This window comes from Pinus tabuliformis, chromosome X (assembly GCF_031772625.1).
Source record: "Pinus tabuliformis cultivar Carrire ecotype Pingquan chromosome X, CPIR1, whole genome shotgun sequence".
In the NCBI taxonomy this organism is placed as follows: Eukaryota; Viridiplantae; Streptophyta; class Pinopsida; order Pinales; family Pinaceae; genus Pinus; species Pinus tabuliformis.
In genome coordinates this window covers 106,221,855-106,247,211 of record NC_142308.1, presented here as the reverse complement: position 1 = coordinate 106,247,211, position 25,357 = coordinate 106,221,855, and the positions used below count along the sequence as shown (strand labels likewise).

The window sequence follows — 25,357 nt, the reverse complement described above, 5'->3', positions numbered from 1 at the left end:
TTGTGCCGAGAGAGCAGCGCAGCAGCCTGGGAGAATGATGCAGAGCCAGCAAAGGCTCACGCAGGGCCACGCAGAGGCAGCCAAGTGCTGCGCAGAGCACCATAGAGGCCAATGTGTCTGACGCAGACTTAGGAATTTTTTAATTACTGTCAATTAATTTAATTGAGCCATCTCTATGTGGAATTTCGAGAAACGATTTATGGGTTTTGTATAACTCTTGTGTTTTAGCCAAAGTTTCGAGACTAGGACACCATCCGATGCGACAAAATCTAACACTCACTCTTAGCGAGGATGGTGTTCTCTCCAACTAGTTCTGCACGACTCTTACAACACTTTGTCTATACAACATCTTCCAACCACGCTGCTGATGTCTTATAACTGTAGATGCCTGCGACTGTCCACCAACTACTATGCTAACTCTAATTCATCTGCCACTGACTGTAACTGAACCATGTTGCCGCATTTGTGCTACTGCTGACACTACATTGTACATCTTGTACTGTTGCCAACTCTGCATCTGCTCTGCAACTATACTCCTTCTCAATTGTTTGCTATTGCTACTGTAACCACTGCAACTGAGAATCATCCAAAATACTCTGTCCTTGCTACTAAAATTGGTTTTCCACCATACTCATCTATTCTCTGAAATAGATGAACTTAGCTCTCCATGGAGCTTTTGTGAGTATATCTCCAACCTGCTCATCTGTTGAAACATATTGTAGCTAGACCGCTCCACGATGCACACAACCTCTAATGAAATGACATTGAATATCTATGTGTTTCGACCTGTCATGAAGCATTGGATTCTTAGAGAGCTTGATGCAACTTTGATTCATTGTTTTCCGAAACGGCCGAACCGAAACGGAAACGGCCGTTTCTGACCGTTTCAATGCAAAAATTATTGACCCGGCCCTTGACCCGGCTCGGCTGACCGAGTCAGCTATGACTCGGCCGGGTCATCCAATGACCCGGCCGAGTCATAGCTGACTCGGTCAACCCGGCCGGGTCCGTATTGACTCGGCCGAGTCAAAGCAAGACGGCTGGGCAGCGTATTTACCAAAAAAAAATCAATTTTTTGCTGATTTTTTATAAAGTTAGTTAGGGTTTGTGGAGCTGAAAGGGTTATTGTGATTTGTTTAATGCTTTTGGGGTCCATTTCCCCCTCCCAAACTCTATTTAAGACAGCCAAATGCTCTCATTTCACTCACAGCAGTCTTATGCATTTGAGTGAGAGTCTTCTTTGAGAGTTAGTGAGCAGTTCTTGAGCTTGTTTTGGAGCAGCAGTGAGGAGTCTTGGAGGAGCATTGTAGCTGGAGTGAGGAGCTTCTTGGGCAGCCATTTGGAGCAGCATTGAGGAGCTGATTTTTGGAGCAAGCTTGAGGAGGCAGTTTGTGCCTGGAGGTATTTTTTTCCACCTCTATAAATCTGTTTTTACTTAGTAAATTTTAGGTGCATATCAAGATAGCTTAGAGAGTGTTTTTAGTCAAATAAATGAACATTGAATCAATTTTTATTTATTTTTTTCATTTTCAGATTGTTTTCCTAGTCAAAAAATGGCACCTAGAGCAAAAGATCCTGCTTGGGCATATGTTGAAATGGTTGATGATGAGATGTGTTGCAAGTTTTGCCATAGGAAAATTAAGTCAGGTCCTGGGGGGATTAATAGGCTGAAACAACACTTGGCAGGGATTAAAGGCAATATTACTGCATGTAAATCTGAGGAAATTGGGGAGATTAGAAAGAATTTGTTGGAAAGCTTTGAAAAATTTAATGCAGAAAAGACTAGGCAAAAAGAGATACAGGCTGAAATTGGGAGGAAGAGGGAGATACAAAGAATGATGGCTGCCAACCCCCACTATGAGTTTGAGGGTTCTTCCTCTATCCCTCAAACTGATGCATCAAACCCTTTCCGTTATGTTCCTCCCTCTTTTGCTTCTGTTCAAGATAAGGGAAAGGGTAGAATGAAGGGTGATGGGACTATCAAAAGTTTTTTCACTCACTCAGGCTCCTCTCCATCAGATGCACATGGTCCTGAAGTTAGTAAAGGTCTTGCTCAGCCCACTTTAGATGACCATTGGAAGAAAGAATTGAGGGAGACTGCTTGTGACTACATAGCTAGATGGTGGTATGATGCTGATATCCCCTTTAATGCTGCTCGTTCACCATATTATGAGCCTATGTTTGAGGCCATACATGCTGCTGGAAAAGGCTTCAAAGGCCCTACTATGCAAGAGCTAAGGGGGTTTCGTTTGCAGAAAGAAATTAAATCAATTAATGAGTATTTGCAAGATTTCAAGGAATCATGGGCAAGAACAGGGTGTACCATCATGTCAGATGGATGGACTGATCAAAGAAACCGTACCATCATAAACTTTCTTGTCTTCTGCCCACAGGGAACCATGTTTTTAAAATCAGTTGATGCATCTGATAAGGTAAAAGATGGCCACTTGTTGTTTCAGCTATTGGATGAGGTTATTCAGGATGTGGGGGTGGCTAATGTTGTTCAAATCATCACAGACAATGCCTCTAACTATGTTCTTGCTGGTAGACTGTTAGAGGAAAAACACAAGACCATCTTTTGGACCCCATGCGCTGCACATTGCATAGACCTCATGCTTGAGGATATTGGAAAATTAGATTGGGTCAGAAACACTGTAGATAATGCCAAAAGCATAACAAAATTTATCTACAATCATACACTGGTTTTGAGTCTCATGAGGAAACACACTGGAGGCAAGGATATTATTAGGCCTGCCATCACTAGATTTGCTACACATTTTTTGACATTGCAATCTATGCTTTCCCAACATAGAAACTTGCAAAAGATGTTTTCCAGTGATGATTGGAATCAAAGCAGTTGGTCTAACAAACCAGAAGGCAGAGAATTGAAAAGGAAAGTCCATGATGAAACTTTTTGGAGAAAGGCAGCAGAGATTGTGAAGCTTGCTGAGCCACTAGTTAAGGTGTTGCGGTTGGTGGATGGGGAAAGGTTGGCTATGGGCTTCATTAATGAGGCTATGGATCAAGCAAAGGAGCAAATAAAGACAGCATACAAGGATAGAGTGGCAAAGTATGGGCCCATTTGGGCAATCATTGATGAAAGATGGAACAATCAACTCCATTGCCCTATACATGCAGCTGGGTATTTTTTGAACCCACGGTATCATTATAAAGCTAAGGAGTCAGGAGCTTTGAGGGGGAGGTCAGAGATGGACTGGTTGATTGCATTGAGCGCATGGTCCCATCGGAGTCTGATCAGCTGCTGATACATCAACAGGTCACATCCTTCAGCAATGCAACAGGTACCTTTGGGAAGAACCTAGCAAAGATTGCAAGAGAAGCAGATGAGCCAGGTAAACAAAAATTTCAATTTTCAATTTCTTAATGGTTTTACTTTTTTTATTAAAGTTTGTTAAATCATTTATAATTTGAAAGTTAGATATAATTTGTAATTTTGTTGAGCTTCAGCCTTCATCTAACTCATAATTCATTACACTCCTATGTTTTTTGCAGCACAATGGTGGGAGGCCTTTGGTGGCCAGTGCCCTGAATTGCAAAGGTTTGCAATTCGTATTTTGAGTCAAACTTGCAGTGCATCTGGGTGTGAGCGCAATTGGTCTGTCTTTGAGAGGATTCACACAAAGAAGAGAAACCGTTTGGAGCAAAAACGGTTGAATGATCTAGTTTTTGTCCAATACAACCTTCGGCTCAGATGGAACCAATTGCTGAACAAAAGACCTGATTCAGATCCCATTGTGTTGGAAGACATTGATCCAACATCAGATTGGGTAGTGGAGAGTCGTCTACCAGAGTTTGATCCTGATGAGGATCTTGATGAACTTGATGTTGGAGATCCACTACAGCATGTTCAGTTGAATGCAGATCCCAATCCACCAGCCTCAGTCTCACAGCCAGCTAGTAGGACTCCAGTTGTAGGTGCTTCGACTTCCTCTGCTCGGCCACGATAGAAGCGCAGCCGCATTTGTACTCTATCTCAGCTTGCATCTGCTGCACAGCCTAGTGGTACTGGCACCACTTCTACAGTTGCAGTTGGAGACAATGATGATGAGGAGGAGCCATGGGGCCCCTTGTCTGACTCTGATGATGATGATCCAGAGATTGGTCGAGATGATCTTGGCTCCTCTGGCAGTAGCTACTAGCCTCCTTGGTTATTTGTATTTTGTTTTGACTCTTGAGTCTTTGATCATGTATGACAGACTACAGTTGACTATGTATTTACTATTGCCATTGGGTACCACCGTACCATTTTGATATAATGGATTGGTTCATGAGCCTACTTTGATCATATGTTGTCTTCCATGTATATTATAATGTTGTGTGTTTGGAAACTTGAATGAAAATCTTTAAAATTATGTTTAAAATATTTAAAATTATGTTTTTTTATAAAAAAAATAAATATTTAATGTATTTTTTACAACGACCGAGTCATTGAAATCGAGCCGGTCGAGTCATTACCGAGTCCGAGTCCGAGTCCGAGTCGATCCTCGGCCGAGTCCGAATCCGAGTCCGAGTTGTAAAACATTGCTTTGATTATCATAGTAGACACTGGTCGCTTCCATACTTTGCTTGAACAAGCTTAGCAACAGTTTCCGAAGCCATATAGCTTTGCAGTTCGCACATAGTTGTGCTCGCTGCCATATACTCTACTTTTGCAGAGCTCAATGCTATTGATTGTGCTCCATGTTGCACCAAGAAACCATCCTTGATCCAACATTGAACCAGTACCCAGAGGTACTTTTCCTATCCACTGAATTGCTTGCCCAATCTGCATCTGTGAACCCACAAGTCTGATGTCATCCCCTCGGGTATATTTGAACCGATATTTTACTGTGCCGCGCACATGCCTCAAAATGTGCCTTGTTGTTGTCCAATTTAGCCTCTTCGGTTCCAACATAAACTGATTGAAGGTATTGACTGTGAAGCAGATATCTAGCTTAGTCTTGACCAAATACATGAGATCACCGATGAGCTATCTATACAAGGTGGGGTCAACATCCCTTTCATCTGATGCATCTATTTTCTTCCAGTTGGTGATCATAGGCATAGACATGGGTCTACAATCCCGCATTATGAATCTCTTTAGAATATCTGTGGCATATCTTCCTTTTCAAGGAAGATCTCTTGTCCTTCTGTCACACTTCCAATCCTAGGAAATAGTGCATCAACTCCAAATCCTTCATGTTAAACTGTGCTGCCAGGTTCCTCTTGCAGTCTTCTATGAGCCGTGATGACCATGTTAGAAAGAGATCATTCGCATACAACACTAGGATGAGTGGCTCATCCTCTACTAACAAATAGTAAAGGTTGGGATCTATGTCACTCTTGACGAATCCCATCTACTGCAAGTAGCAATCAACCCAACCATACCATGTTGAGCCCGTATAGAGCTTTCTTCATTCTGCACACATGAGTGCACCTCTCATGAGTCTCGAAGCCCTCTATCTGTTCTATGTACACCTCCTCCTCTATCAACCTGTTCAAGATTGTTGTCTTGACGTCCATCTGGTGAATCTGCCACTCCATATGAGCTGCTAGGGATATAATTGACCTGATAGAAGTGTATCTGACTTCTGGCACCAAAGTATCCTCTTAATCTATCTTTTCTATTTGCACATACCCTTTTGCCACAAATCTAGCCTTGTACTTCTCCATGTTGTCGTCTGCAGCGTACTTGATCTTGTACATCCACTGAGAACCTACAACTGACCCGTCTTCAGGCCTCGTAACCACCTCCCAAACATCATTCATGATGATACTGTGCGGCTTCTTGAAAGCTGGATGATTTTGCAATTTGAGCTACCAATGCTTAGTACTTGTTAGGCTGTCTGTGCTCTCTCTTGTTCATTATAGGAGCTCCAGTGAACTCCTTCACATCTCTCAATGCCTGACAAACTTCTCTGTTGGTTCGACCACTAGTGGTGGGAGGTTCAACTAACTCCTCCTCATCTTGCCTCTATTGCTCCATATGTTGTGATCTCATTGTATCCCTTGCACTTGAGGAAATGCTATTGCTGGTCACTGTATTGGATCCCTGCGAGTGTCCCACTGGTTGCCGCTGTGGTTGCCCCTGCTGCTAGACAAATGGAGCTTCTTGTGCCTCACTCTGATCTCTTGCTGGCATCTCGCGAGACCTCTTGAAGGCTCTGCCCTCCATGAACTTTATGTCTCGTCTCACTAAGATGTTCTTGCTGCTCGAACATAGATTTTGTATGCCTTTGAGGTTTGACTATACCCAACTAGAAGCCCCTTCTTTGCTGTCAAATCCAATTTGGTACGCTTCTCATTTGGTACATGGCAATAAGCTATGCTGCTAAAGATCCTTAAGTGACTTACCTCAGGCTTCTTTCTTGCAAAGACATCCTCTGGCATTATCTTTCCCCAATGCCTTATGAGGAATCCTATTTTGGATATACACTGTTGTGTTACAACTTACATGCCTCTGCCCATAGAAACCTGGGCAAATCCTAGTTATATAACAATGCTTTTACAACACCGTCTATAGATATGTTTTTCCGCTTCGCTACCTCATGTTGTTGTGGATTGTATGGAACTGTCCACTCCCTTGTAATGCCTTCCTTCACATAGAAATCTGTGAATTCCTTATCTGTGCATTCTCCACCATTATTTGAGCGAAGAACCTTGATCTTCTTCTTTGTTGCATTCTCTACCAAAGCCTTAAACTCCTTTAAGCGATCGAAGACCTCATCTTTGGTCTTTAAGAAGTAGATCCAGGTTTTCCTAGAATGGTCACCAATAAAGGTAACAAAATACTCGGCTTAACTGAGAGCTTTAGTGGACATAGGGTCACAAATGTTTGGATGTATAAGTGCTAACATGTCATTTTCTCTACTGTCACTTCTTGGGAATGCTGCCTTAGCATATTTCCCAAGCATGCACTGTTTGCACACAATATTATGTTCCATGCCAAGTTGTGAACAACTGTCACAGTCTCCTTGAGCATTCTAAGTGCACAATGATGTAAATGTCCCGTTTTCTTATGCCATATCTCATTCATGTCCTTTCCACTGCTATTGTCATTGCCTATTAGTGCCATTGGAGAATCAAACTGCAACTTGTACAATCTATTGCTTTGATCTCCAATAGGCCTTACCCTCTTCCAACTCGGGTGTTTGACAAAGTTGCAAACACCTTGTTCCCTACGAAGTGAATATCATATCCCCTATCTTGTAGCTAGGATACTGAAATCAGGTTCATGCCTAATCTCGACACATGCAACACATCTGTAGCACTGGTACTTGCTCTTGACTCCCTCTGAAAATTGATGGTACCTCTCCTCACTAGAGTGCACTTCGTCTTGTTTCCCATCGTAATCTGGAAGTCCATCTGCTCTTCATTGTAGCTAGAGAAATATTCGCTCACCCTTGTCATGTGAGCTAATGCTTCATTGTCTATATGCCAGACAACCTGTGAAGTTGAGCTAGATAAGCAAGCAATTTCGTCGCTCAATATGGAAGAAAATTATGAAGAACCCTGAATATCATATCTGTCCATGGCCATACTGGAAATATCTGAGGAATTTACTGAAGACGTCTTGAGTATAAATCTGAGTGCTATTTCTCTCCACCCGACATTGATTTTGTTGTAGCAAACGGCTGCAAAACTCTCTATGCCCAGATAAGAAAATTTTCTCAGTGCAAATTTTGAGCGGCTGTTGCTCCCTTTGCCTGCTAGACTTACTTATGGGAAATTCAAACTTTTTCTGCCGCCTGCAACTGAAAATCAAATTATTCCCAACAATTCGCACTGCCTTGCTAGGCACTACGCAGCCCTACAAAATTCGTCTTGTTTGTCCCTTTGAATAACAAATTTTTGTTTCCTTGCCTATGAGCTTCTCGTTTGTCAAACTTGCTCTGATACCATGTGAAAAATTCTACGAGATTTCTATTGCATCATTTGGAATTAATTCATCTAACTGTAAAATTATTTATGTAGTTTATTGCTATGACAACAACGAATTAATCACACTGTAATCTTTACAAATAAGATACTTTGGATACTAAAAGCGCTGGACGCTGAGAAATGCTAGCACACACACATTAAATTGACACCGTTATTTTTGGACAAAAGTCACTGGAAAACAACCCAATGTGGGAAAACAAGTTGAACCAGCGAAGTTCTAAGTACAATAAAATGTTTCCAAACTGGCGATTCTACCCAAGAGAAATACTGGCAAAAATATATTAATGGATTTTAGCCTCTCTTTGAACAATCTTGACTGCCTCTGAAAAGCGAGCTGTCCACCTCCTTTGCGTAGGCCTTGCATCACCCTAGCGAAAACCCTCACATGGTTGGCCTGGAACTGCTGCCAATCTTGTAGTCTTGCTTGTTGCTGGTTAGGAAAATGATTCTTCGGCCCTCTGGAAAATCTTCCTAGCCTCTGGAACTGAAAACATCCTCCAGTTCAGTGAAATCAAACTACTTTGTTGAAGCAACTGTGCAGTCTATGCGTTGCTTCCTGAAGAAAAATTTGCGCTCCCCTTTTTGACTCTTTGAAATTGGAAAACATCCTCTGAATCACCTTTGACCTCTCTTTTCACCTGTTACTCGCTTCCTGGGTCGACCTCCACTGCTAAATCACTCCTGCTACTGGGAGATCGACCAACCTAGGCAACTGAGTATCTGCGCTGGTGTGTTTTCCATGTACCCATCGACATCTTCTTATAATCTCCACTGGGGACTCCAATGACCACAATTAAAACTTATTCGATGGTTGAGATCATCTCCAAGTCGATTTGTGTGAGTTTCTAAATGATTCACACATTTCCCAATTAATTCCTATTAAATAACCACTTTTTCTAAGCTAGACTTACGAAATTTTAGATTATGGTCAATTAATTTAATTGATCCATCTTTAGGTGGAATTTCCAGAAACAATTTTTGGGTTTTGGAGATTTCATGTGTTTTAGCCTTCCCACAAAGTCTCGAGACTAGAACACCATTCGATAGTACAAATACTAACATAATCCTTGACCTCTCCATCTTTGGGGGAGAGATCTGAGGTCTGGCTCATGACTGCTTGAGTTAAGTCGTGGCCGAAAGTGTCTCTTTTTGTTAATGTAGTAGGGTTTATAATTTGCCTAGAACAAACACTGATAAAGCTGGTAGGATAAATGCATAGACAAAAAGACATATTTTGTGGAGTTCGGGCACAAAGAAGCCTGGGAAAATAATTTCTTTAACAATATCATGTATGAATTGCGAAGGGGGGAGTTTTGATCCTTGGTTTAGCTATAAGAGAATAAACCAATGCTATTTGTGTAGATAAGCAATGAACAATACGATATGGAAAATACACAGAGAATGGTTCCACATAAATTCTCTTAATTCAGAGGATTCTTGAGTTTGGTGTGATGTGTATAATTATCGCTGGACATTTGCATCTCAGTCCAAGAGCAAAGGACAAGTCAATCTGTGAATCAATTGTTTATAAAATTCATGTATTTCTACACAATAAAAGGCTATATTCCTCGCACATTTTGACAGCCATATACAAATGCGGGTAATAACCAAAACAGAATTTGAAGGGATTACGAGAGCACTTTCATCTCTAACTGCATAATCAGTGCTGGTGTTAAACTTTGACTGGAGTTGTCATAATATGTTGAAACAGAGATGAAAAATAAAAGATTCTGTGATGAGCAATTGTTATACTCTTTGAAGTTTAATTAAGGAGCTCTAAGATTTTATAAATTAGATAAATTCAACGCTATTTTATTAAATCTCCGTGGGCTATTGATTTTGTAAATGTTGAAGAATTGAACTTTGTTACAGATATCTGGATTGGAGCTTCATTATTAATTAGTGAACTTGTTTATGGTTGAAGAATTTTATTTATTACCTACTATATTTAAGTGGATTCCCATTTTTTTGCAGGAACTCTCTGAGGCAATGCTTCTGGCAGACCTCGATTTAGATACGGTGAGTGATAACCCTACTTGCCTGTGTTTCTTCATTTTTGATTTCCTATTTATATGAATCCTGAATCTTGATTAATTGTATGTAATCATGTTGTTGCTTGATATTTTTAAGGTGTTTTCCATATGCTGCGTGGACTTGTAATATTTTGGAGTGTGAATTATATGTAGTTGAGCTTAATTTGTGTCGTTATCATTATGATCACCATCACTTTTTGGTTCTGGTATGATATTTTATTTTCTGAATGAGGATAGACATTTTCTGTTATTGTTGACGTGTTTTTAATGAGAATATGGGGTCTAGATTTGATAAGTCACATGTGCCGCAAGTGAACACTTAAGCGTATCTTATGAAGAAAACGTGGTTAGTGTTAGGAGTATTAGCAAAGAAAACTTTAGTTCCAACATTGATCGTTTGGCTGTGTTTCTAAGCATTCCAATGTTTTACAACATGAACATACAAATAAATTATTATTCTGAAAAACAATAGTTTTATTTTTTGGAAAAAAATGTGAAATGCAAGAAAATTGGGGGACTTTTGGGAAGTGATGTGACAAAAAGACTTTGGTGAATTTTCTCCTGATTGTGTGAAAGAAAATGTGTAATATTATGAATAGCAGTTCTGAAATATACATTGGGAAAACATACAAGGAAAGTATATAATTTAATTAAGGAATATTATCTATACCATTAATGATTTTTCCATTTCGGACATAATCACGATGACAAATTACTTGATTGTTGTTGTTGTTGTTTTTTTTTTCTTTTGTTATTCTATTGGAATAGGCATAGTTAAAGAGAATTTTGCAACCCTCTGCACTTGAACATTCTGCGATAGCTTGTATTGCTCAACTTCATAGTCATTTCAAGACATCGTTCTCTTGTTCAACTGTTTCATGGTCATCTTCGTCCTTTTCCACTCTTTCTTGGCTTTTTGCGTCTTCTCCCAAATGACAATCCTTGCACCAAAATTTATTTTCTTACTGAGCACTCCTGCTCTCAATTTTGGCTGCATTCTTATATTCTGTTCTTGTATTTGATTAAAATCATTTCCATACTTCTTTTCAGCATGTTAAATATTTCAGAATTGAATGCATGCCCTATAGATTTCATATCAGTCATGCCTTCAACTGGTAAATGCGTGAGAATAGAAGTACTGTAAGCACTCGTCTTTACTTTCATGAAAATAATCTAAGAATGATATAAGTTTACTGTACAGTGTAAGGCATAAAAAATTCAAGGAATTTGGGGAATTTCATTTCTTAATCAATGCCACATTCTTTAAGCTTTCACAATTAGGGTTATGTTTCTGTTATTTGCTGTTATTCACTTGAGATATTTATCACTGATATTTATTCATGTGTAGATGAAGAGCTTTTGTGTTATGGTTGCCTGTTTGTCTCTAACTTTGATGTGCATTTGGATTGCAGGTTGATTTTGTCCCAAATTTTGATGGGTCACAAAAGGAACCATCTTTATTACCCGCCAGGCTCCCAAATGTACTGCTAAATGGCGCTACAGGAATAGCTGTAAGTACTCCATTTTTTAACTGATGTTTCAGCTCTCAGTTTCAGGGTGTATTGCAACATTTTGGATGGTTGCAAGAGTTTGAGTATCACGGTCTTTCCTTTTGTTTGTGCATAGTGTTTCTTTGTTATAAATATTTGTGGAAATGTTAGGAAGTGAACACTTATGATTTTAAAATTGTCTGTATGTACCTTCAGGTTGGTATGGCAACCTATATACCTCCTCACAATCTTGGAGAGGTTGCAGATGCATTGCTTGCTTTTATTCATAATCCTGATGCCACGGTAAAGACATTTGCTCTCAATTTTCAGCTTTCTTTTTCACTTCTGTTCATCTGCATGTGGATGAATTATTCTGCCTTCCCTATATATTATAGCTTCTTCAAATATTCTCAAGGTTTCTTACCCCTTAATGTCTGAGAACAAGGTTTGTGGCATTTCTTTGGTTATGAAAATTATTGCTGAATTCCTTGCTTATGAGATTCTGGTCTGATTGTCTTGATAGCTTTCTTATCCAGCAGGGGATGTTTTCTCATGTTTTAGATGTTTGGGTTGTCTGCTATTCTAAAAGTGGGCTTTGTATTTGTTATGAATAAATAATCCATAAAATTAATTAATAAAATAATACATATACTAATAAATAAATAAATAATTATTATAACAATTTAATTATTATTATTATGAAAGGTCACTGTCCAAAAGGTATGACCAAATCAACCTTGTGACCAGTCACTGCCTATTTAGGTATACTGTTTGAGGAAATGTAAATCATCTTTCATTTTTCATTCGAATAATATATATTCAGTTGATACAAATTGCCTTTTCTAGCATTTGTTACCAGTGGTATCAGAGCTTCGTATTGATCCAGCTTCTTCACAACGATACATCCATCTCCTATCCACTGTCTACAACCATCTGCCCAAGTTGCCGCTGTTTTCTTTGGACTGTTCCATTTGACCACTTGCAGTATTAAAAAAACTTCCGCCGCATCATTGTAATTATCGTAACCTCAGCCTTTTGAACTGTTTCTGACAACTTGATGCCTGATCACCTGGTGCGCTGACCCTAATTCTTGCGCCATTATTCATTTCCTTCAATTTCTTTTTGTTGATCCCCGATCCGTTGTCACTCTGATCCATAATGCATCCACTGTTTCAGGCCAACCCATTCGACCAATCATCATGCCTGTATCCTGTTCCCTGTGCCATCATACGGAGTCATGCCCTGTCCATTGCGTCTGGCCATTCCCGCCGCATCATTGTAATTATCGTAACCTCAGCCTTTTGAACTGTTTCTGACAACTTGATGCCTGATCACCTGGTGCGCTGACCCTAATTCTTGCGCCATTATTCATTTCCTTCAATTTCTTTTTGTTGATCCCCGATCCGTTGTCACTCTGATCCATAATGCATCCACTGTTTCAGACCAACCCATTCGACCAATCATCATGCCTGTATCCTGTTCCCTGTGCCATCATACGGAGTCATGCCCTGTCCATTGCGTCTGGCCATTCCCGACAACACTCATACAGCACTGAAGAAAACACTGTTGACTAGGGGTCTGGTGCTATTCGCTGTCCAGCCAGCTACAGTAGAGGCAACAGATTGTAATTGGAGGCAGTAGAGGTAATTATGCAGACAGGGGATACATAATGACAACATTACAGTGATCAACTATCTTCAGCGTGGCTGGAAGTGCGGCGCAAGATGGATTGATAGGAGAACACAATACGAGGGTTTTTCTAGGCGAAGCGCTATACACAGTGATTATATGTCAGTTGAAATTTTCAGGGCATTTATGAGCAGAGCAGCGTGGTGAGCAGTGTGGTCAGCAGTATGAGCAGAGCAGTGTGAGCAGTGTGGGCAGTAGTGAGAGCAGCGAGCAGTGAATAGTGAGCTGTGTGAGGGCAGGGAGTTTTTATGCAGCAGAAGTATCGAGCAGTGAGTAAGCAGCAGCAAATGCATTCAAACATGACAAGGGAACCAGAAATTTTAGAACATTTGAGACAAATGATTTAGGAGAAGTGAAAATTGCCTCATGTGCCAAAGCTGGCAAGTGGGTTTGGGTCAATGCCAAACAATATTGGGGCATTTTAAAATCAAGAATAACCCGTCTAAAATGGGAGCAAACAAGGAAGAAACGGTCTAAAAAGAAAAGTAATCGAGCCCTTCGCAAAAAACACTCAAACAAGTCTCCTCCACAAGCACGTGGCAACAAGAAGTCCAAAGGAAAAGTGATTGATGATTCTGTCTTATATAGTCCCACATCCACATCTCTCACCTGGTCATCTGATCTTTATGTGAAAGAATTGTTAAATGCAATACACAGGTTGGAGGTTTTAGAAGCTAAAGGGCAGGAAAGAGATCGTAAAATTCGTATAATAACGGTTGAGAACAAGGCCTTAGCAGAAAGCAATAAAATTTTAAAAGAACAAGTGGCATTGCTACAGGGAACTCTCCTGATAGGGAAGACATAATGGCAAGGCATGAAGGCGGATGTGCAAAACATAAAGAAATGTGTGGTGGAAAGTACAGAGGCGGTGAATGTGAAATCATCCCAGGATAAAGGGAAAATGATTGCCCAAATAAACAACCACGAAGAGAACGCAAAGAAGAAATGAAAGGAGATTCCACCAAAGTTTCCAAAACTTGGGCTTGAGTTACTAGAAATTCTGCTAATAAGGAAGGAGAAACAAATATTCAGGTTGACAACATGCAAGATAGTGAAGGCAAGGAAAGACAAAATAGGGCAACAAACATAATTATTGAAGGGGTGGAAGACTATGGGAAAAATGAATGTACTCTTGACCTTGCAAGAGACTTTTTGAAAGACAAGTTGCTATGGCAAGGACAAATATGCCAAGCATGGAGTGTGGGTAAGTATAATGGGGAGAGAGCTAGGCCCATAAAAGTCATTATGCCTAGCTTGCGTGATAATATATTATTCTAAGCAAGAAACATCTCTTGAGGGGTTCTCGTTTTTCCTAGAAGAAGATTTAACTGTAAAACAACAGGAGGAAAGAAGAGGAAATTTTAAAGGTTAGGGAAACAAGAGATGAAGGAAAGAGAGCATGGATTTATAAAGGCAAAGCTGTGATAGCGCAATTTGGACCTCCTTCGAGAACAAAGTAGCAAGATGGTAATAAATAAGAGGCAACAAACTCTTCAACAGGAAATCAGAAAGCAAGGTCGGTATGGGAAAACAGGGACAAGGACTCAAATGTGAGTCTTGCATATAAAAATAAATAGCAATCAAGTCATACCGAGGTTTCCTTAAGATTAGTTTGTTGGAACTGCAGAGGTTACCCATGGAGACGATGACCTGGATTAGGGCCTATTGGTGAAAATAGAGACATAATTTGCCTCATAGAAACACATGAGCATGAAGGGTGCAAGACACCTTTGTTTGAAGGATATTGGAAGATGGCAGTGTGGAACAAGGCAGCAGGGAATGGCAAAGGGCACGGGGGTATCATGGTTTTAGTAAGGGTGAAAGAAGGTCGTCTCATTTAGTTAGAAGAAAGAAGACTCAAATAAGCAATTCATTTGGTTTAAAATATCAGAAAATGGAAACCACATTAGAATTGCAGCATGCTATTTTGCGGCACAGGTTTCAAAAATCTACAAAGGTAGAGGGCTTGACCACAAAGATCCATTTGCAGCGTTAAAAGCGGATATTGCAACATATTCGCAGCTAGGTGAAGTCCTTATAGTGGGTGATTTCAATGCTAGGACTACAAGTGAGCAAGCTAGCATTCTTTGTTGTAAAGATGATTGTGACCCTATTTTGCTTAGAGAAGAAAGTAATCATTAGTGGGAAAGAATTTCATAGGACAAGGGCTGCAATCTCTTTGGTGAACAATTGCTTACTCTATGTGGGGCCTTTGATTTAGTCATTTGTAATGGCTTGACTAGATGGGCAAAGTCTGGTAATTTCACTTGCAATACTTACAATGGAGCAAGTGTGGCAGATTATGTAATTTGCTCGCATGGTTTGTGTGAGAAAATGGAAGAAGCTTTGGTTGGAGATCAGTTGTGGGATTTGAAATCAGATCACAAGCCAATTTATTTATGTTTCTCTTGGATTGGAAAGAAACAATTAGAGTCAAAAATTCAGCATGTCCAACAAAATCTCCCACAAGGTAGAATTCTTGACTCTAGAAAATTGTAATACCTTCAAAATGACGCTAGAGAGGCTCTTTTAGAAGGAGAAAATTACAATTCACAGCCTTCATAGTTATGAATTAACACATTTAACTCAATGCGGACTTGCAAAGTGAAAAAGAACAAAAATTAAGAAGTTTGAAACAAATTGCTTTTCAGTTAATGCTTGGTTTGACGAGGAATGCAAAAAGGCAAGGAGAATGTGGAAAGAGTCAAACAAGGATAACATAAAGCTCAAATCTTACAAGCAGTTATTAAGCAAGAAAAAGGTCGATTTCATGGTTCCAAGGAGGGAAGAACTAATCTTCCTTGGGAAAAATATTCCCAAATTATTTTGGAAGGAGCTCCAACTGAAAAAGATACAATTTGGAAATAATATTACAGCTTCTAAATGGGTTGACTATGCAAGATAACTCTATGAGCAGGTTCCCAAGGTTGACTCTCCCCCTTTGGTCAACACTAATACTGAACTCTTCACGATACAAGTGGTAGAGCTGGGTATCAAGAAGTTGGGTGTTGGAAAAGCAAAAGACTAATCCAAGCAGAATATCTAAAGTGGGGCTCAAAGATTCTTGCACCTCACATTACAAAAATCTTCAACAACATCATACAACAAGGGCTCCCCACAGATTGGACAACTAGTCTGGCAATACCTCTTTTCAAGTGCAGTGACGTCAATAATCCCTCCAATTATAGGACCATCATGATAAACCCTTTTTTTGCAAAGCTATTTGGAAGCATGCTAGAAAACAAAATTAGCAAGTGGGTAGAAGAAAGAGATAAGCGTGCTAAAGGGCATGCAGGTTTTAGACCTAAACATTCCATAGTTGATCATTGCATAACTTTAAGGCACATGATTGAAAAAGTTTGGGAGGAAAAGGGAAAAGTCTTTTGTTGCTTTGTTGATTTCAGAAAAGCGTTTGACTCGGCTCCTAGGGATAAACTTTGGCAGAGAATGGAGGAACTTGGGGTTCCTAAGCATTTGAGAGCAACTGTGCATAGGCTGTATGAAGAGGTGAAAATCAAAATTAGAACTTCAGCAGGCATTTCTGAAAGTTTTAGAAGCGATATCGGGGTCAAGCAAGGTTTCAAACTGTCTCCTACCCTTTTTGGTTTATATATCGACAAGCTTGAGGAGTGGTTAAATTCGCAAGGGGGTGATGGTATCTATTTGTCCAAGTTTGTTATAAAGCTTCTTTTGTATGCTGATGACCTTATTTTGATTGCTAAATTGGCTCTTGGTTTGCAAGAGCACTTACTATCCCTTGAGCATTTTTGTAGAAGTGTGCGGATGCAAGTCTATTTCAACAAAAGAAAAGTAGTGGTCTTCTCTAAAAAGAAAACACAACCAGCATAAGTTCTACTTTGAAGGCAACATCCCTGAAGAAGTTGCGGATTACAAGCACCTTGGAATTGACTTCAACAAAAATCTTAGCTGGAATGTTTGTAGAAAGAAAAGAACTTTGGGGGGTTGGAAAGCATTTTATGCTTTTCAAAATAGGTGCAGAGAGGTAGAGTTATGGGACTAGATGACCACTCAAACTCTTTTTGGGCTTCTAGTGATTCCGATGATTCTCTATGGTTGTGAACTGTGGGCTAGCAGTACCTCTGACATGCAGTGGAGACAAATTGAGAAAATTCAGAAGCGTTTGATTACAAACAAATTTAAGATTAAAAATGCAGTTCCTTATGATATCTTGTTAAGTGAAACAAGGACTCCTCCTATTGAAGCAATTGCTATGGTGCGAGTCATAAGGTATTTAAAATTTTTTGAGCAAATGGAAGAGGGTAGATGGCCTAAGGTTGTCTTTAATGATAGATTGTGCAAGAGCAAAAAAACTTGGATGCAGCAAAATAACAAATGGTTTAGTAAATGGGGTATTTGCTTGGACGCGTGTCCCATAAACAACAAAGAGATAAAAGCTTTTGTTATGGAAAAGTTCCACGAATGTACTTGGGATAAAGAGCTAGGAAGAAAGAAAAATTAGGGATAAAGAGCTGGGAAGAAAGAAAAATTACTATATTGAAGTGTTTAATCCCGCTCATAATCATCAACCAAAAGCATACATAGAGGCCAATATCTCTTGGAGAGGCAAAATTCTTATTGCTCAGTTAAGGACTAATTCTCATCAACTTCGTTGTGAAATAGGGCGCTGGAAAAGGCCAAAGGAAGTGTGGGAGGAAAGGGTATGCATTTTTTGTTCTTTCGAGAAAGCGGAAACAGAAAAACATTTCATTATGCATTTTTTGTTCTTTCGAGAAAGCGAAAACAGAAAAACATTTCATTTTAGAATGTGAGGCCTTCAAAGACAACAGGGAAAGTTATATAGATATGCTGGCAGCTAGCTCTTGGGGTAATCTATTTAGCGAGCGGTTTCTCGAGAAGTTGGAAGCATTTATTGTTAAGCTTCACAGAAAAAGGGCCGAATACATCAAGCAGATGAAGAAGCAATCTGTCCCATAGGCTATCTTTAGCCTCGTGGACGTTAAAATAATTTCTTTCTTCTTTCTTTCTATCCACAACATCCGACCGTCACGTTGGGCCTCTGTCTATTCCCCTATTACTCTGACCACTACTGATCCATGCCGCCTGTCTTGCAGACCAAACCCTTTTGTCTTGGGCATGTCAAACATTGTTTCCCTTCCATATGTATAATTCCTATATATTAAGTTATTTATATTTCATTATTATATAGTTTATATAATAAGCTAAGTCACAGGACACGTCCTCCAAGGTCCCGTGTCCCGTATTTAACGTGTCAGACACGAAAACGACCCTAAAACGTGTCGAAAACGTTTTTTAACGTGTCCTGGAAAACATAAAACGTATTTGGTCGTTTTCTTCGTGTCCTAGTCATGGAAAACGAGTATTCAGAGTCTAAAAAACGTTGCCCTAACATTTTTTTCTCCAGTTGAATACGTACCCCACGAAATCAATGGTTTAAAGCCCACACAATTATTTTTTCGGGGTTCTTTTGCTATTTTCCTCCGATGTCGTCGCTCTCCGTCAATGTATAATCGTCGTGTGGAGCCGAGTCATCTCCGTGGACTCGTGGAGCCGTTTGGCCGCTGGAAGGTTTGGCAACTTGGCAGCATGTGTGAGGTTCACTGGTTCAGGTAAGCCGTGGCCCGTAGACCATATGTATAATGCCATAGACGCAATTAAACTTAAGCAGCAAGCCCATAAAAAATGCGTTTGATTGTGTGTGCACTGTGCAGCTTACGCTGTCGAATTCCAGGGCCGGTATACAAATATAAATAAGTCTGTCCACTGTCCAGTGTCATCTAATCAAATGATTATGTTACGATAATATAATAATGATTATCATTTATGTCAGACGATTTTCAACCCCCGGGCCACTAGGTTTTCATTCGAGCTAGCATGCAGTGCTGAGTGTACGTACTGTTTATTTTTAACAGTGTCAAATATGCTTGCAATACGCTTAATACTATATTTCGGTATATATATATAACGTGTCCCTCGTGTCCTATTTCTAGGTCGTTGTGTTTCGTATTGAATACTCGTATTTACGTGTCCTTTGTGTCTCGTGTCCTCGTGTCATGTGACTTAGATAATAAGTTCTATAATAATTTCTATATAATTAATAATAATAATAATAATTGTTTTTATTTAATTTCAAAAAAATTGGTTCCACCAAGAAAAAGGGAAGATGGTGAACCCGAAAGAAGTTAATCGTTATAAGGATGAAGTCAACAACGTGCGTTATCGCCTTACGAACATAGAAAAATCGCAAATCGAATTTCTAGAAGGACAAGATATTTGGTTTAGTAGATAGACTCACTATATATGCACGTTTCATGGCACTCAAGAAAACAGACTCAACCAAGCAATTTGCGGAAGTCTTTTGCAAAAACATCTACAAGCTACATGTTGTACCTAAAGTCATTGTTAGTGATACATATGTAAGATTTAAGGGAAATTTCTGGAAGGATTTTTGTTATCAGTTTAGATTAACTGTTAGCATGAGTTCATCCAATCATTTGCAAACAGATGGTCAAACAAAAGTAGTAAATAAGTGTTTAGAAACATATCTATGATGCTTTATATCTGATAAGCAAAGCAAATAGTCACAATGGTTGCATCTAGCAGAATGGTGGTACAATACCACCTATCACAACTCAGCGAAAATGACCTGATTCGTTTTGAACTGCCGAAATGGAAGGATTTTGCATTAAATGACTCCAAAGTTCAAGCAATGAAGAACCATTTGGAAGAAAGTCAAAAGATTATCTAGATATTAAAAGAAATCTGAGCATCCACTAACAATCGAATGAAACAACAAGTTGACCAACACTGTTCAGAAAAAGAATTCGAAGAAGACTGGGTCTTCGTAAGACTACAACCCTACATGCAGCTATACTTGAAACAAGGGAAGAACCGGTTGGTTCTGAAATTCTATGGGCCTTTCCAAATAATTAGGAAGATCAATGATGCTGATTAAGGATTGAAACTACGAGATAATTGCGGAATCCACAAAGTATTCCATGTTTCATGTCTCAAAAAGATACTAGGTCAAAACAAATCTGCTCAAACGGAGATACCTGAAGTCTATGAGGAAGGAAGGATTGTCTTAGAACTTGAAGGTATCCTGGCAACTCGAGAGAATGTTTTACGTTCCAAAACTACCAGAGAATACCTGATCAAGTGGAAAAAAAACTCCCAGAAGAAGACTCCTCATGGGAAACAGAGAAGTTCAACAACAATACCCCTTGTTACCTCTGCTTTGAGGACAAAGCAATTTTTAAGGGAGGGCCAATGTTAGGAATTAATAATCCATATAATTAATTAATAAAATAATACATATAATAATAGTAAGTAAATAAATAAATAATTAATTATTATAACAATTTAATTATTATTATTATGAAAGATCACTGTCCAAAAGGCATGACCAGATCAACCCCGTGACCAGTCACTGCCTATTTAGGCATACCGTCCGAGGAAATGTAAATCATCTTTCATTTTCCATTCAATAATATATTATATATTCAGTTGATAGAAATTGCACGTTCTAGTATTTGTCTACCACAGTATTTATAATTGGATCTCAAGTTTATTAAAATGCTATTTTCTTGTGTGCTCAAGATTCATGAACTGATGGAATACATGCCTGGACCTGACTTCCCTACTGGTGGAATAATTATGGGTAATTCTGGGTATGGGTGATTACATCTTCTATTTTATGATGCTGGATGATTTGGTGCATTTCATTTATAATTTTTTTTTAGAAAGGTTTAATAGTGACTTTTTTTATTGTTTCATGCTAAAGGATCTCAGCAGCATATGGAACAGGTCGAGGGAGTGTGACACTAAGAGGAAGGACTGAGATTGAGGTGATTGACACGAAAACCATGCGCAGTGCCATTATTATTAGAGAGGTAAATTTTTTCTTGTGGTGTTGAGCTACACTGGTATTAGATTAAAATTTGTTGAAGCACTCTCTGTATAGTCATTATTTGTTAGTTTGTGCCACCTAGACTGGTATGTTGAGCTTTGGTATGAGTGACCTACCTCATTTTCTTTCTCTCACCTTGTAATTATTCAACTGGAAACCTGAAAGCCCTCTAAGTTTGGATGAAACTCTTGGTGGATATGAATGCTGCTCCAGACGTTTGCCTGATTATTCTGTGCATGGTATGTTGCATGTGGTTTCCACACTAGACTGTCTCAAGAAGAAAATGAATAATGAAAAACGTCGAGAGATCAGATAAGATCCTTTTTCTAATCTCCACAAGCAATGAAAATCGTAGGTCAGTGGGAGTACTAAATACAGCAAGTTACATACAAAGAACGGGAGTATGAAAGGAACTTCTGACGGTTAGAAGATAAAGAGATACAAGATAAAATTCAAGAAACGTGGGCAGGAAGGGGTGAACTCTAGGAAGGACTAGTGTGCTGTTGATACATAGGTAGACATAGAGGTGGGAGAAGAGCCCTCTCTGCCTTCATCAATCAGTGTGAATGTACCAGTGAAAAGCCTAATATTGTCCAGAGTAGAGTCTATGAAAAATATTCATCTGTGTTTTTGTGTATGCAGATGTCTATGTATATCTATTTGTCCATTTCATAAGTGTCACCATATGGGAAAGTTGTATTTTGGGATCTTAACGGTTTCCAGTTTTCAGTTATGTTCAGTTTTGAGGCAATGCTTTAAGGCTTTTTGGTTAATTTTATATTTCTCTTGCCTTATTAAATATTTAATTTTCATCTTTTTCTCTCATCTCTCTTATTTATATTGCGTTGCAGATCCCTTATCAGACGAACAAGGCTGCATTAGTGGAGAAAATTGCTGATCTGGTAAATAACAAGGTAAAAAGCACCTGACAGTGGGACTGAACAATGCTTGATTGGTGGTATTATAAAGTGTCTTGGAACATGATAAGTGTCTTGAAGCATCATGTTTTCTTTTAATATGTATTGAAGCTTTTTCCCAAAGGAATGCATTTGCAACTAAAATATTTACTAAGGAGTAAAGTAACATTGCATACAATGGTGATTAGTTGATTCTAAAATCATTGCATGCAGCCAACCATCTTTCTCACCTCACGTTTTGCATTTCCTAAGTCGGACTTTTTAGTTTGAAGGAGAGGAGTGACAATCATCATTGCCAGTTGCCTTTTCTATTTGTATTGCTAATTAGTGCTTGCTCATGTTCCCTTGTTACGACAATATCGCTCATTTCTAGGAGTTTTGTCTCTTAATATGAATTTGTGAATGTCTGTTGAGGTTGCTACTACCAAATGTTTGTTTTGCATTGCATGATGTATTTTAGATATTGGTTCATATCTGAAATATTTCAAGCTTTGTCGGATGAGTGTTTCAAATACGGGAGCATTTGGAGCTGAATATGAATATTGGGTGCGTCTATGGTATTCCCCAAGGGGGCCGTATATGCGGTTAAACGCCAATGAGGGACATATATGGGGTTAAATGTATATGATATGATGCCAAGGGAGGGTATATATAGGGTTAAATGTATATGTAAGGTGTAAATGTACATGTAATATTGTTAGCCTAATAATGAATGGGGTCACATGTGCAATGTGTCAGCAGGTATATAAAGAGATCTTGTAGTCATTATTGGGGGCATGTGATTGGGATAATTGGAATTTGTGATTCTATTTGTGTATTTGGAGGAGTTCCTCCTATTCTTTAGGGAGCTATTGTATAACTTATCTTTGTTTTCTATATTGGAGTTGATATCCATTCTCACATTGGTGTGGATTGTGTGTACTTCTGATTTTTATGTACTTGTTGGAAAAGTAACCAGGTTTGGTCTTCATAAATGTCTTTGTATTCATGTTGTTATGTTTATATGATGTAAAAAAGAAAGAAACTATTTACTTGTTTATGAAGCATGGGTTTCAGGCTTAAGTTATTGGTCAAATAGGTCAAGGGATCCATTGCATGCCTCTAGGATGTTGTTATGAGTCAAAAGAAATCATAATCAACCTCTAGCTACAAGACGACCTATAAATGCACAACAGGTCGGCCTATCAAAGCACAATCATGTCGAACTAGGATCCTGTTTAAAGTCTTCCCCTCAATCTAGCTGGAAGTCAAGTATATATAAGAAGGAACTCAGATTAGTTGCTAGTTATCTGAAGCTTCTAGAGAAAGATAACAATAAGACAATACGAAAGATCAGGAAGAATACAAAAGTCTGCGCCTGAACAATAGACTGCTCCTAATCATAAATTAGTCTGTCCAAACTAAAAGGGAATCTGAATATTACAAAAGGTCCAAGAACAATAGTTACAAATGTCCGAGGAGTCGAGGACTTGACATCACAATGAGCTGAGGTTGCAGAAGTGTCTCTGAAATCTGAAAACTACAGTAAGAAGCAGAGGTCCAAGGACTTGTCATCACAGTGAGCCAAGGTTGCAGAAGTGCCTCTGAAATCCGAAAACTACAGTGAAGCAGAGGTCCGAAGAGTTGCAAATACAATAAAAGATCCGCAAGGTGCAGAGGTATAATCATTACAGTGATCTAGAATTGCAAAAGTCTATACAGTAAGAAGGTGGCATTCTTTTGTTAACTAAGAGAACTTCCTTTGAAGAATTGACTTGTAGCTAACAGGTTTGGTAATTGGGTTTTAAAATTGTCTCAATTTTGATCTAAATTCTATAAGAAGGAAACTGTTTGGGTTTTCCCCAAGAAGTTGGGTTTTGCCTTGGAGTGGAGCCTACATTGGTGTCCTTAAGGTGCATATAATTGTTTTTTTAGATATAAATATATATTAGGGTTTTGGGACATGTTTGGTTCTAGGGTTTGTAGTTTCATTTTATTAAAAGTTGTCGGCATCTAGGTTTTTGTATACCTTTGCTGCTATTTGGAAATCCTAGTCGAATGAGAAACCCTAACCCTAATCAATTTGTCCCCTCATAAAATCGCTAACCATTGGTCTCTAAGGTTTGTAGATAGGCTAGGATGTATAGCAATTCCTAGTAAGGCTGCAATCACTTTTGAGACTCGAACCCTAGAGATGATGTTTCGTAAGGAAACATCAAGGAACTTAGGGTTTAAATCTAAAAATATTGGGATTCTCCCTCTCTAATGTTCCATAGAAACCCTAGGTTGTCTAACACTATCACCATGCTCTTGTACTTTGTTTTGATTTGTGGTACTTGTCAGAATGTTGCAGGTATATAATAAAGGAAGCAAAATGAGAAAGATATGTTGATCTTGTCCCATGAGGAGCATGATGAATGGAGGGAATGATAACTTGGTAATCAAGTTGGATCCTTGGGCACTTTGATAAAGGTAGACTCATATAATGGACCATGAATGTTGATGAAACTGTCATGGTGAGGTAAGTCAGATGTCAATATCTATTGTTGGTTATCTTGTTAACTTGTTGCTTTTGCTACCAGAAAAGATGTTGTAAGTATACATGATAAATGTTGAGGAAAAGCTCAATATTTGGTAATCAATATGTGATCATCTTGGGATTGAAAGGTAGTAGTGTGAAGATGGTTCCATGATCCATAAAAGAAATTAGGAAACATGCTTTGTATAGTGAGATCTGGAGGAAAGAGGGAGCCATGCAAGCTTTTATGAAAGACAAGGAAGAAGACTTGTGGCTGTCTAACATCACTTCCTCTCAACTAGAGAAGAGATCCTCATTCCCTCTTGATCAACGACTTTATTCTTGCTCCTTTTCAGACATTCAAGGGGACTTCTTACTCCCTCTCAAACATAGAGGAGCTTTCTTTCTTCCTTTCAATTGGGAAGTCATAACCACAAGCTCTTTAGCTTGTTTTCATAAATAAATCAACTACTAGTTCTTCCTCTAGATCTTCAACTAGTAGTTGCATGGCTTCTCTTTTGCTTTGCATCTCATCAAATTGAGCTTCTACCTTCCTAGATGTTATGGAGCCATCCTCTTCCTTTAATCTTGTGACAAGGTTCAGGCCATCAACCTTTTATATCAGTTTCCTCTAGTCATCATCAGTAAAGGCATTATATTGAGCCTATCAAAGTGGAGCTAATCATAGATCCCTCTAAACATGAAAGTGATCTCCATTTTCATTGAAACATAGCCATCAGGTTATCTTCTTGTACAACTACCTTACAATTCCAAGATGATGCAAACATATTGACCACATAATACTCCAAGGATTACCAAAGGCAATCTACTCAATCCATGAATTCATTGAAATGAGTCCAAAACAAACAGTTGTAGATACA

The 25,357-nt window shown here is 38.9% G+C and overlaps 1 protein-coding gene across 1 annotated transcript in view; it reads left to right on the top strand.

Annotated features, from left to right (window-relative positions):
• Positions 1–25,357, top strand: part of GYRA (DNA GYRASE A) — a 287,743-nt gene that overhangs the window by 127,315 nt on the left and 135,071 nt on the right. The window contains exons 5-10 of the mRNA XM_089450417.1: positions 9,916–9,960; positions 11,387–11,485; positions 11,681–11,767; positions 20,753–20,823; positions 20,937–21,045; positions 21,914–21,976. Of these exons, the coding sequence (XP_089306543.1) occupies positions 9,916–9,960; positions 11,387–11,485; positions 11,681–11,767; positions 20,753–20,823; positions 20,937–21,045; positions 21,914–21,976 (474 nt within the window). The remainder of the gene's footprint in view (positions 1–9,915; positions 9,961–11,386; positions 11,486–11,680; positions 11,768–20,752; positions 20,824–20,936; positions 21,046–21,913; positions 21,977–25,357) is intronic.